Source organism: Heptranchias perlo, chromosome 17, assembly GCF_035084215.1.
Source record: "Heptranchias perlo isolate sHepPer1 chromosome 17, sHepPer1.hap1, whole genome shotgun sequence".
In the NCBI taxonomy this organism is placed as follows: domain Eukaryota; kingdom Metazoa; phylum Chordata; class Chondrichthyes; order Hexanchiformes; family Hexanchidae; genus Heptranchias; species Heptranchias perlo.
The window spans coordinates 5,262,260-5,275,866 of NC_090341.1; the positions used below are offsets into that span (position 1 = coordinate 5,262,260).

A 13,607-nucleotide genomic window follows, 5' to 3' on the forward strand; every position below is an offset into this window, starting at 1 on the left:
AACGGCTTGAAAACTCACAATTTCGTCACCCGGTTTACAGCTGTCCACCAGGTCCGCGAGAAGAATCGCATCTTTCGAGCGCGGTAGCCTCCCGGCCGCGACCTTGCCTGGACTTTCTTGAATGGTGATCCTTTGGTAATTCTGGTACACAGTCTGAAGGGAAACAGAGACTGGTCTGTAAACTGGACTTCAACACAAAATCCATTTCACAGAAAATATTCACGTTTAACTGGAAGAGCGCGTACAGGTTATGATCAATTCAAGCTAAACAATAACAACTTGCCTTTTAATATCACCTTTAATGTAGAAAGATAAGGTGCTTAAACACTGTCCCGTGTCAAAAGCAAGTTTGATATTTTTTTGGGTCTTCCACCATAATTTGCAATTATTTAAAAAGGTTCACTGGCTAAGTGTTCTAAATTTCAACCCCGTCCCTAGCTCAGGCAAGCAGAGGGTGCGAGAGAGAGGAGGCTCGTGGAGAGCACAAACACAGACATGGGCCAGTTGGATCGAATGGCCAGTTTCTGTGCTGTAAATTCTATGTAATTCTAGTGGCCCAGGAGATTAAATTCAACCAAATAAGAAACGTGGTAGGCAATATCGAAGCACCCAAGAGACCATGTCAACGTACCTCCTCCATGTTGATTTCAAATGGCCCCATAGACTGACACTCGGGACAGGAGCCTGGCTTCACTTCCTGGTTTTGGGACTGGAAGAACGGTCCCAGGATGAAGTTACACTTGTTACAGTTGTACTTGACCATGCTGAGCTGCGGCAGGACTCCTGTACAACTGGTGACCACTCCACTCGTCCGGATCAGCTGATTCAAGTGAAGTTGTCTGTAACGGAAACAGACAGAGGGATTGCTGATGACTCTTGGATTTAACACACCATGGAGGACAAGTTTTGACGCAAAGCATTTTTTAGTCACGTACAAGAACTCAGAAGCCTAGAGTTCAAAATTATTTAAACTTGACAACCTAGTGTTACATGTGTATAGGTGCACTGCTGCTCTGGAATTCCCTCCCTAAACCTCTACGCCTCTCTATCTCCCTCTCCTCCTTTAAGACACTCCTTAAAATCTGCCTTTCTGACTGAGCATTTGGTCACCGGTCCCAATATCTCATGTGGCTTGTGTCAAATTTTGTTTGATTAAATCACTCCTGGGAACGTTTTATTATGTTAAAGATGCAATATAAAAATCAAGTTATTGTGTCAGATGTGGCTCAGTTGGTAGCACTCTTGCCTCTGAGTTAAAAAGTTGTGGGTTCAAGTCCAACTCCAGAGACTTGAACACATAATGCAGGCTGACACTCCAGTGCAGTACTGAGGGAGTGCTGCACTGTCAGAGGTGCTGTCTTTCGGATGAATCGTTAAACAGAGGCCCTGTCTGCCCGCTCAGGCGGTTGTAAAAGATCCCCTGGTGCTATTCAATGAAGAGCAGGGGAGTTCTCCCCGGTGCCTGGCCAATATTTATCCCTCAACCAACATCACTTTAAAAAAAAATTATCTGGTCATCGTCACATTGCTGCTTGTGGGACCTTGCTGTGCGCAAATTGGCTGCCACATTTCAAAAGTACTTTATTGGTTGTAAAGCGCATTGGGACGTCCGGAGGTTGTGAAAGGCACTATAAAAATGCAAGTCTTTCTTTCTTTTTGCGATACAAAGATTCAATATTCAGTCTGTGCCTGGTGTGCTGATCTTAGTGAGGCAGTGGTAGGGAGCTATAATTGGCCTCAGGATCCATTGGTTGGGCAAGGAAAATAGAACAGGAACGATTCCAAGACACCAGACTCTTATGGAGGTGCATTTTTGGGGATGCTGGTGAGGATACCATGTGGCTTGACTGTGACGCCTCCTGCAATGAAATAGCATGTTGAATTTGCTGGCTAAGCTCATAGAATAACCACGTAAGTGCGGAGGGTGAGCACTGCTCTCAGTCAGTCAAAACCAGAGAAAGAACTAAAACAATCCAGTTTGGAAAAGTGTACATAGATTCACTGTAGCACAACGAGAGACCAATCACTGTCAGCAAGTCCATCTCACAGCCTGCGAGCACCATTAAGAAAAGTAGGTGGCATGGTGGGTTAGCATAACATCCCTGCACCTCTAGAACCTGGATGTGAATCCAGCCCAGACTGATGAGACAAAGGTCATTCCTCTCCGTCAGCAATAGGGGGTCTGTGCGAACTGACTTATTAGCCCCGTACCTTGTGGGCACGGGCCAGAAAAACAAACTGTTCAAGCCCAGCGTGAGCTAAAAGGAGAGAAGGAGGAGGGCGGGGGGGGGGGGAGGGGGGGGGAAAGAGACAGAGAAGTTGACTGGTGTAGGAAAAGAGAAATGTCACACTGGTGCAGATTTATGTTGCAATTAACTAAAAATGAGGAGAAAAGTAGTACAACTAAGAAGTTAATGCATTTGTCAAATTAAAATTAGAACTAAAAAGTTCTTACAAAGTCTACAACTGAAACTAGCGATCAAAAGAGATGGGACCAAAATAAATGTCCCAGATTAAGTAGTCCACAAAGCTTGTAACAACATTCAAACTGAAACAGGCAAATAGCTGTCATTCAAGCTCCAATTTATTTCTCAACATTTCTTGTGGTATTGAGGCACAGCGAAGTCAAATAACTGACTATTTCAAATAAATTTTGAACAAGTCTCAAAAGACCAGAATGAAAATATGGAAAGCCAAAACCTTTTTTTTTGAAAACTACAGCTCCTCTTCTTCCCCCACCCCCTCTAAAACAAAACAAAAATTGTATACAAAAAAATTAGGACTTCCAAAGAAAGACTAAACTGGAGGTCGAGACACAAAAAGAACATAAGATTACAACAGTGGTGTATAATGGGTTGCTCTACGGAGGCTTGGGTTTAGTTTTAACTCTGACACATGGCAATGTGATACTTGACCTAAGGGAGCTTGATGTTGACACTAGTTGTTCGCGAGCACTGACAGCCTTTGCCATTAGAATCACACAGCACAGGCCATACAGCACATTGTGCTTGTGCCGGCAACGAACGAGATATCCAATTAGCTATTTGGTACCACATCAATATGGTATTTACGAACAGCTTATAACTAAAGCATATTAATTCAAAACACAGCTAATTAAACAAGCAAGTCCTTTAAACAATGGTACACTTTTACTGGAAGGGAACAATTTGATAGCTGAAAGCATCGGGGCCACCGTACCTCAGTGAGCGGAGCTCCTCGACCAGAGGCAGGCTAGAAATCCTGGCGTGGATCTCCTTGGCGATCCGGTCGTACTTCGGGTACATGGAGAGGACCACCTCCTTGGCCGCTTCGTCAAATATCTTCAGCATTTCTGCCGGGGCTTCGGGCAGGAAGTAGGCCAGCACGTGCTCCCTGGCAGCCAGGTCCTCATAATTGACCACCAGACTCTCTCTGTTTTCTGTAGGCACAACAGCCACTCCATCACTATAGGCAACTTTAGCTAAAAGGCTGACACACACACACACACACACACACAGAGTTGGAGGTGGGGAGGGACTTACGGCAGAACTCACAGCAAACAGTCTATTTTACAACAAAGTCTATTTACTCAGCAGAGTCTGTTTAAATAGTCTCTACAAACTACAGCAAATGGAACTCATGACTGAACCCATAGCAAAGTCACCCGATAAAAGCAGGATTTCTCCAGCAAAATGCACTGGGTGGAGGATAGTTACACAATACAAATTATGTGCGTAGAATTAAATAAATATATATTATATATATATAAAAAATGAAGTTTTCGCTCAACTTCGTTGTTTTCCAGTTGAATTACATGGAACATACAGCACAGAAACAGGCCATTCGGCCCAACAGGTCCATGCTGGTGTTTATGCTCCACACGAGCCTCCCCCATCCCTACTTCATCTCAGCCTATCAGCATATCCTTCTATTCCTTTCTCCCTCATGTGTTTATCTAGCTTCCCCTTAAATGCATCTATGCCAGTCGCCTCAACTACTCATTGTGGTAGTGAGTTCCACATTCTAACCACTCTCTAGATAAAGAAGTTTCTCCTGAATTCCCTATTGGATCCATCAGTGATGGTCTTATATTTATGGCCCCTAGTTCTGGTCTCCCCCGCAAGTGGAAACATCTTCTCTACATCTACCCTATCAAACCCTTTCATAATCTTAAAGACCTCTATCAGGTCACCCCTCAGGCTTCTCTTTTTCTAGAGAAGGACCCTAGCCTGCTCAATCTTTCCTGATAGGTAAAACCTCAGTTCTGGTATCATCCTAGTAAATCTTTGTTGCCCATTCTCCAGTGCCTCTATATCCTTTTTATAATATGGAGACCAGAACTGTGCACAATACTCCAAGTGTGGTCCAACCAAGGTTTTATACAAATTTAACATAACTTCCCTGCTTTTCAATTCTATCCCTCTAGAAATGAACTCCAGTGCTTGGCTTGCTTTTTTAAAAACGGCCTTATTGACCTGCGTTGCTACTTTTAGTGATTTGTGTACCTGTACCCGTACATTCCACTCCTCCCCATTTATACTATTATTCAAGCAGTATGTGGCCCCCTTATTCTTTCTATCTAACCTCTTCAATAGCACTGCCAAGCCATTTCCAGGTCTCTTGACACACCTCATCTGGGCTGGCCACCAGGATTTGAGTGAGAGCTGATGCGTTTATCAGACTCACCTTTGCACATATCACTAATCTTCTCCTTGAAAACGTTGTGCCCATGCTCATCGACGTGAGTCCTCAGGAAATTCTTGAAACGGTGATAGATCTCCAGTCTGGGTGCTGCCATGGAGACCCACTCCCTGACTGAGTGACCTTTCATGTCCTCCAGGTTCTCAATACTTTCAATCATCTGGGAGGAGAGGGAAGAGAGGAAAAAATAGCCAGTAAGACTCCTCCCACAGCTGGGTCAGAAGCTGTCACAGGCTTTACTTTAACTGATTTATTGTTAAGTCCAAAGGAGGGCCCCAATTTTCCTTCCTGGTTTTGCATCATATTCTGATTGTACTACATAACTGGGCACCAGGATGGCTCAGTTTGGGCAAAAATCAATCTTTCCAAACTAGCCAAGACAGCAACAAATCTAGCACAAGCTTCTAGATTTGCCTCCACCCTGCTATTGCAAGCCAATTTGGGCTCCGTGTTGCGTTTCTCTGAATGCATCAAACAGTGACTAATACATTGCCATTGGATTATTGCACAAAGCATTTTTAGTCAATCAGTCCTACCTGTTTTAGCAGGTTTCATTGGATGAACATAATTAACCCAAATTCTGAATTGGCCTGGGTTTTTTAAAAAAAAAATTGGTATTTTTTGCCTCTCCCAGGAGATTAGATGGTGGGTGGAGTGTCTGTATCGTGATGCATAAGGCATCACAACTATGCGGGACAGGCCAGATGGACCAGTAGGTCTTTTCCTGTCGAGTCATTTTTCGATGTTAAGACAGGATCACACTCACCTCCTCGTCATCCTCGGCTTCCCCATCTGCTGCTCGCTCTGCCAGGCGCCGCTTTCTTGCGGGCCGTTCTTCATCCTCATCATCGCTCTCTAGAGTGAGAGAAGAGACATCTCCGGTTAACGTGTTTCCCCCATCCAGTATCCCTCTTTCCCACATAAAACATTCAAGCTTTTTATCACATTTCTGTGCTTAAAAATTACGTTTTCTTCACATTTGATGGAATACTCCAAGAAAAAAAATCTCTACATAATGGCATCCTTGTGGGAAGGAAGCTGCCATATCCAACAGTATATACGAAGGAAAAAAAAACTACAATTCTACGTCTGACTCCTGACTGGAGCTTGACATTTCGTTGCTTCTAAGGCTGAAGCACTGAATTTTTTTTTGTTAATCCCAAGCTGCTTTTGAGTTTACACCATTTGGGTTTGGATTCCAGGGAGTCTAATGCCCATCAGCTGATTCCAAGCTCCCTTATCTGGGTGGCAGACTTGTAGACCCAGTCTTTCCACAGCCACTGGCATCGGGGAGTCGGATTTAGTGGTATAAACGCTGGGAGCCAGACCGTGGGCAGCAGTAACCTGGAATCCGAGCTATAATCGTTGCGTATCAAAGTTGCGAAGGACTCTCAGCAGAATAGCTGTGACTACATGGATAAAAGGCATCAGGTTTCAGCACTAGCTTGGAAAAAGCTGCAAATTGTAATCCTGACAAGAAACCAGTATTACAAAGAAAACAAATTTTTATCCTGGGACTTACATCTCTACCTCACCTTGCTCTAAACGCTGCGACTTGTGCCGGTGTACAATTCCATAGACATAAAAGCTCTCTGGCACCCTACCCAAGTCGCCATTTTTTTCACGTGTGAACCTAGATAGTGACCGTCAGCAGGTTATTAAACTGAAGGGTAAAATACACAGCCTAGCCCAATCAGGCACCATCCAGTGATCACATATGCTCACTACCCAGTATGTGGCAATGATGATAATCAGGAACCAGTCGATAAATTTCGCCCTTCCCTAGCCCAGTGACAAAGGACAGTTGCAGCGCCCCTACCACTGCCCCGGTTAGAATCAGCTAACTCAAGAAAGGCCAGTAAATAAATCTGGGAAGTAAATTCTACTGAATTGCTTCACGATTCTAAAGAGAGATATCCGTACTTGTTAATAGCCCTTGGTTACCCATTTTATGCATTAAATTGCTTGCTAGTAGCAGCCTGGAAGCATGCATTGTGTAGCTCTCCTCCTTGTGAATTCTCAGCCTTGGCTCAGTGGTAGCCCTCTCGCCAGTCAGAAGGTCGTGGGTTCAAACCCCACTCCAGAGACGTGAGCACATAAGCCAGGCTGCCGCTCCCAATGCAGTACTGAGGGAGTGTTGCACTGTTGGAGGTGCCATCTTTCTGAGCTGTTAAGCCGAGACCCCGTCTGCCCTCTCAGGTGGGCATAGAAGATCCCATAGCATGAATTCGAAGAAGGAACAGGCGAGTTCTCCCTGGTGTTCTGGTCAACATCTATCCATTAACCAACATCACAAATAAATTATCTGATCATTTATCTCATTGTTGTTTGTGGGACCTTGCTGTGCGCAAGATGACGGCCACATTTCCCTATGTTACAACAGTGACTACACTTCAATACTTGATTGGCTCTAAAGCACTTTAGGATGTGCTGAGGTTATGAAAGGCACTGTGCAAGTGCAAATTCTTTCTTTCATAAACCATTGTCCCCATTCGTGGCACCAGGAACTTCTTCAATTCAGAAAATGTCTGTTCGCAAGCTGCTTCAAATTGCAAAATCTTAAAGGGACTGTAGTTACCCTTAACATGACAGCGTACATGACTCTCAATATCCTTTACTGAGGATAGGAACATAGGAACAGGAGTAGGCCATTCAGCCCCTCGTGCCTGCTCCGCTATTTGATAAGATCATGGCTGATCTGTGATCTAAAGGCACGGTATTTTCACAGAACGGAAAGCGTGCAAATTTTCAGTCCATCATCGGGTAGCACAAATCCTTTTGCAGACAAGGACTCCATAGCTTAGAACAGTGCACACAGTCTGGCACCCACCAGCCCCTCACCCACGGAGCGGAACTTGCTTGAACAAGAACAGTGACATGAACAACTCAAGTTCCGTCACCAGGTAAGATTATGGGATTTCTACTGTGGTCTGCACGGTGAACCATGCTATTCTGCACCACTAGTCTTGCTCACAAGGCTGATAAACTAAAGCAGATGGCAAGATGACTTTAATGCACATTCTTGTGTCCGGTTAAGAGTAGTACTGTCAGAACTCAGAACAAATTCCCTCTCCACCTTCTTTCAATGCACATAAACCTCAAGGAGAATGAAAAAATAAATAGATGAACTTGAAAAATAACTGGTCACTGCCAAGCTCCCTACAATTTATTTTAAGGCACAGGACAAACGGCCAGCACTTACCATACAGGAGGTCTATCCTCATACGGCCTTGGCGCAGGCCCTCAGCATGGTCTCTCCTTCGCATTTCTCTCTCAGCTTCCGCTCGCTGGCTAGCAGTCATCTCCTCCAACTCCTCGTCGTCATCTAGACCTTCTCGCTCATAAACATCCAGTTCTGGAATGGCACGGTAGTCTCTGAAGATGGGAATAAAAATGGCCTGGGTTTTATAGCAGAACAAAACAAAGGGGAAGACAATTATACGGATAGGCTATTATTGAGTGATTAGCAATTGGCTCAAAAGGTAGTGGGGGAGGTGGAACACATGAAGGGAACACAAACACAGTGTCTTAGACACTGGACTTAATCTCCAGAATATTACCAGGGTTCCATGGGTTTAAATTAAGAGAGATAACATAAACTAGGCTTGTATCCCCAGGAATATAGACGGTTACGAGGTGATTTGACTGAGGTTTTAGGATTTTGAAAGAAATTGGTAGCGTTATTAGAGAAACTTTTTCTGCTGGTGGGGGAGTCTAGGACAAGGAAACATAGCCTTAAAATCAGAGCCAGTCCATTCAGGAGTGAAGTTAGGAAACACTTCTTCACACAAAGGGTGGTAGAAGTGTGGAACTCTCTCAAAAAGGAGTAGATGCTAGCTCAATTAATAATTTTAAATCTGAGATCGATAGATTTTTGCTAGCCAAGGGTATTAAGGGATATGGAGCCAAGGCGGGTGGATGGAGTTAGGATACAGATCAGCCATGGTCTCATTGAATGGCGGAACAAGCTCGAGGGACTGAATGGCCTGCTCTTGTTCTTATATTCCTTTCACTGCTGGAACCTGGGATCAAATACAGGCTAGAGAGTGGGGATAAAAATTTTGCTGGCTGCACATGAAATGAGAACGGGCAATCTTAGCAAGATTGGATGCAAGGTCACAGTACAAAACTGAGGCTACTGGATAATACCAAATGAGATGTGGGAAATGGAAAAATCCACACTGGTGCAGTAATGCACGATCTTCCAGTTGTGTCACCCAGTGTCTTGCCGTAACCCCACTTTGGACAAAGTGTCCCAGTTGTCTAACACCTTGCATCTTAATGAATACAAAATTCACCCAATTTTTATTTGGTTAAATACCTACCTCTGGATACATCCAATGTCCTTTTTAAAAAAAAGGATTAAGAAAAAGACAAGAGATCCATATTGTGCTACTGAGAGGAAAAACGTTCATATCTGCCATCAACATATGGAGCTAAGATCGATAGATTTTTGGACTCTATGGGAATCAAGGGATATGGGGATCGGGCAGGAAAGTGGAGTTGAGGTAGAAGATCAGCCATGATCTTACTGAATGGCGGAGCAGGCTCGAGGGGCTGTATGGCCTACTCCTGCTCCTATTTGCTGTAGATCCACGAGGAGGAGACAAGTGAAAATTTTCACAATTGTTAGATTGAGCCACTGAGACATGAAGATTAATTTTCCCTCTTTTTCCTCGACAGAGCAGCTGGCAGCCACAACTAAACAAAGAAGCTTAACGTTTCAAAAGTAAGAATCAGACGGGGCTGCAAGTCTTAACCCCCAATTGGAAGCCAGGAACTACAGTTTGAGTCCCGCTCCAGAGACTTGAGCACAAAATCTAGGCTGACACTCCAGTGCAGTACTGAGGGAACGCTGGACTGTCGAAGATGCTGTCTTTCAGATGAGACGTTAGACAAGAGTCCCCATCTGCCCTCTCAGGTGGATGCAAAAGATCCCACAGCACTTTTCAAAGAAGAGCAGGGGAGTTCTCCTGATGTGCTGGTAAATATTTATACCTAAACACTGCCAAAAACAGATTACCTGGTTATGTTTGTGAGACCTCGCTTTGCAGTAATTCTAATTACTTAATTGGCTTTGAAGCACTTTGGGACATCCTGAGGCAGTGAAAGGCGCTATATAAATACGAGTTTTTTTTTTACAATGGCAATTTTTGTTAAATACATAAATGTGAATTGATGGACTCCTTACTACCTAAGTGAGCTGCTGGAAGTTCCAGGTTTGATCTCCAGTCTGTGTGGAGTTGGCCAATCTTGGCTGGGGCAGTGTTGGGGGTGCTACAGTTGCGGTCTGGGCTGGGGGAAGAATCAGCCAGCCAGCGTTACCATTCCGGATCGCTATCCTGCAACCCCCTGCTGAAAAGTGCACGTACATGGGCATCAGAAGTGTACAGGGTTCACTGTGATGTTCCTTATGGTTGAATAGCTCGAGGCACTCACCATCAAGGCTCACACATGCAGCATGGCCACTTGGGAGAAGGTAGTGGAGAGCTGCTGGTGCACAAGGAACATATCTTAGTAGGGATGCAATGCCTTCAAGCAAAGAAAAATAGCAGAATTATTTTTTTTTAAATCACTGCTAAGTTCAGCATATTGATTAGTGAACCAGCAGTGCAAAAAAGCAGACTTAAAATAAATTTACGTTAATTAATTTTAAAAATTGATGAGGCTTCATTTTGAAAATTTTATCTATTGAGCTGTTGATACATATAGTGGAACATTATTCAGCATATTGACTAAATGAAACCTAAATGCTTTCAGTTGCTTTTACAAAAAAATGTACACCACATCCCATGAATACCAACTCTCAAATCAAACCCTTTCAGAGACACTTCACTTGTACTTACAAACCCCCCCACCAAAAGCAGAGCGCAAATCCCAGTAAGAATCGTGGTACTTTTCCCGTTGCGACTAATACTGACCGTTCCAGCTCATCTCCCATCAGATCTTCTCCATCCTCTTCCTCCTCCACCAGCACATCAGTTCCCAGCAGTCCTTCCGATTCATCTTCGAACGGAGGGAGATCTCTTCCTGGGCTGGACGTCAAGGCATCCCCACGCCGAGGGGTGCGATTGGGGCTAGTCGCCATGGTGAAAGACTCTGAAGAATCCTAACAGGGGGAGGGCAAAATATAATGAGAATCAAGTAAAAAATAGAATGCTTCAAGTTCTAACTGATTTGTCCACTGGGCTGTACAAAACACCTCAGACACCAGTACAGTACAGAAGTGGTACAACCCTAGTACATCTTAAGCTTCATGCGTGCTTGGTGTATCAAACCCATCCTTTACAAATGGGTTTGTGTGTTTGCTACAGCCAGCACACACACAGCCAAAAGGCAGCTGATGCAAAATTCACCAGATTTTCGATGTGTGCAACAGATTTAACAGCGCAGCAGGCAACTCGCAAAGCTCATGGAAAAGTAGGTCTCAGAAGCAGTCGGAATTGCACAGGTTGTACCCTTTGCAGTTACATGTGCCAATGACTATGTCTTTCCGGTGAGACATTAAACCGAGGCCCCATCTGCCCTCTCAAATGGCTATAAAAGATCCCATGGCACTATTTTGAAGAAGAGCAGGGAAGTTCGCCCCGGTGTCCTGGGCAATACTTATCCCTCAACCAACATCACTAAAACAGATTATCTGGTCATTGCTGTTTGTAGGATCTTGCTGTGTGCAAATTGGCTACCTTGTTTCCTACATTCTAACAATGAATACACTTCAAAAAGTACTTCATTGGCTGTAAAGCGCTTTGGGACGTCCTGAGGTCATGAAGGCATTATATAAACGCAAGCTCTTTCTTTACATATCCTCAATTAAAGCTAGCTTCAGTTTCAGCAGCTGGCATAGGCAGCCAACAGCTTAACTTTTTTTTAAAAAATCACCCTTTTAAATTTATAATGCCAATAATAATCCTTGAAATAAGGCAGATGCCATGAATGTAGATAAGTGCAGGACAAGGCTTAAGGGGGAAAACAAGAAAATATAATCCCTTTCACAACAGATCGTAATTGTTGGGAGGAAATCTTGTTACAGGGATATTTTCTGTTTGGGTCTAGGACACTGTCTGTTTTTCCGTGAAAATCAAGGACTACCCCTAAATACTGAGGGGGAAAAATCCCATTAGACAATTCAACTTACTCAGTCACTGTAAACCACTAGCATGGACATTATATAGCATGGATTTATACTGCCACTTTTTTGGTGCAGCAAAGTACAATTCAGGTGTCAGGATCTGACATCAGAAGTCACCTGGCACCACACAAAGCATAATTGCAAAGTGGTAACAAACAGAATTTTTAAAACTTATGCCGAGGTTTCTTAGTAATGCCTTGGGTGTGTTGTCACTCCCAAAACATTTAAAATAATGCCTGAAACAGACAGCATTGACATATTTATGGAGGGGTTTGATGCATAACATGAGGGAGAAAGGGAAGTGAGGGAGATACGGGCAGAGATTAAAATTAGAGTAGGAGGAGGCTCATGTGGACTATAAACACTGACACAAACCAGTTGGGCTGAATGGCCAGTTTCTGTGCCGTAAATTCTATGACCTGGCCACAAGAACTCATCAGAACTCAATTCAGAGCCACACAGTAAACACACATCCCTAAATTAAAGAAGACTTAAAAATACTCCCTTCTAGACACAGCCTACTTTATGATATTATCACCTACGGAATCCCAGATACTGTCTTAGGAAACAAAAACCATCACAATCTGGATTGAACGAAGATCTGACCAGCCAATCATAGTTTTTTATTACATTATAAACACTTCAATCTAAATCCACAAAGATCTGATGTGCATTTATTTGCAGCACTTAAAGCTCTGCAGCCTTAAAGGGACATTTTCACATCGTTCACCTGACGAAGGAGGAAGCCTCCGAAAGCTTGTGAATTTAAAATAAAATTGCTGGACTATAACTTGGTGTTGTAAAATTGTTTACAATTAAAGGGACAGGATGTGGAGATGCCGGTGGTGGACTGGGGTGGACAAATGTAAGGAGTCTTACAACACCAGGTTATAGTCCAACAGCTTTATTTAAAATCACAAGCTTTCGGAGCTTGTGATTTTAAATAAAGCTGTTGGACTATAACCTGGTGTTGTAAGACTCCTTACATTTAAAGGGACAGGACACAAACATCCAAAACAACCATCATGCATTGCATGGCAATAACACTTGTCATTATGAAATTACACATCTCACAATTTAATGTGGAGACCCACTCATGAAGTGTCCATACAGTATGAAAAGATTTGTGTTTAGCACAGTGCCTGTGTCACACCGACATCCTGTCACCCTTAATATGGAACAGCCCATGCTCCACCTCATCATGAGCAACGCCACAGGAGCTCACCGAGAATTTGACAAAACAAATACAGACACAGGTTGCGTTTCCTCTGGTATCTTAAAAAAGTGATATATTTCTTAAATGTTGTACTTAAAACATTGAATAGACGTTGTCTCTGCTTTAACTACAAGCCTGGTGGGCACCTCAACCGGGAGAGGGGGGGAAAGAGGGTACAAATTATCAACCACCACCACCACCACCACCGCAGACCGCTCTTGGGTCAGGATTCACTGGCCGGCTCCTGACACACCACCCGAGGGTCGGGATCTCCGAGGGCACGACAACCAAATCTCTTTTATCATCAGATTTTCGCCACCCGGTCTCGCCCGCACTGTCCGGATGAGGCGACCCTCCCATCGCCCCCGGTGCCCCTCACTCACCGCCATTCTTTGTCCGTGTCTCTCCCTTCTCAGCGGCGGACGAAACTTTTCGCGCCAAATCACCCACCTGACCCGAAAATCGCGCCAAAACCTGCCGTACGCGTTACGTTACCACGTCCTCATGCATATTAATCTTAACTTCAGGCTGCTTCTTCGGCGTCTTATGAATATTAATAAGCACGACGTGATGTCACAA

General features: G+C 44.0%; 1 protein-coding gene across 1 annotated transcript in view; it reads right to left on the minus strand.

The window, feature by feature from the left end:
* The window catches only part of mcm2 (minichromosome maintenance complex component 2), a 29,086-nt gene extending 15,612 nt beyond the window's left edge, over positions 1-13,474 (minus strand). The window contains exons 1-8 of the mRNA XM_067999078.1: positions 13,412-13,474; positions 10,602-10,789; positions 7,883-8,055; positions 5,447-5,535; positions 4,666-4,840; positions 3,199-3,418; positions 632-839; positions 19-153 (exon numbers count right to left, since the gene is read on the minus strand). Of these exons, the coding sequence (XP_067855179.1) occupies positions 19-153; positions 632-839; positions 3,199-3,418; positions 4,666-4,840; positions 5,447-5,535; positions 7,883-8,055; positions 10,602-10,789; positions 13,412-13,417 (1,194 nt within the window). The 5' untranslated portion in view covers positions 13,418-13,474. The remainder of the gene's footprint in view (positions 1-18; positions 154-631; positions 840-3,198; positions 3,419-4,665; positions 4,841-5,446; positions 5,536-7,882; positions 8,056-10,601; positions 10,790-13,411) is intronic.
* Positions 13,475-13,607: the final 133 nt, after the last annotated feature.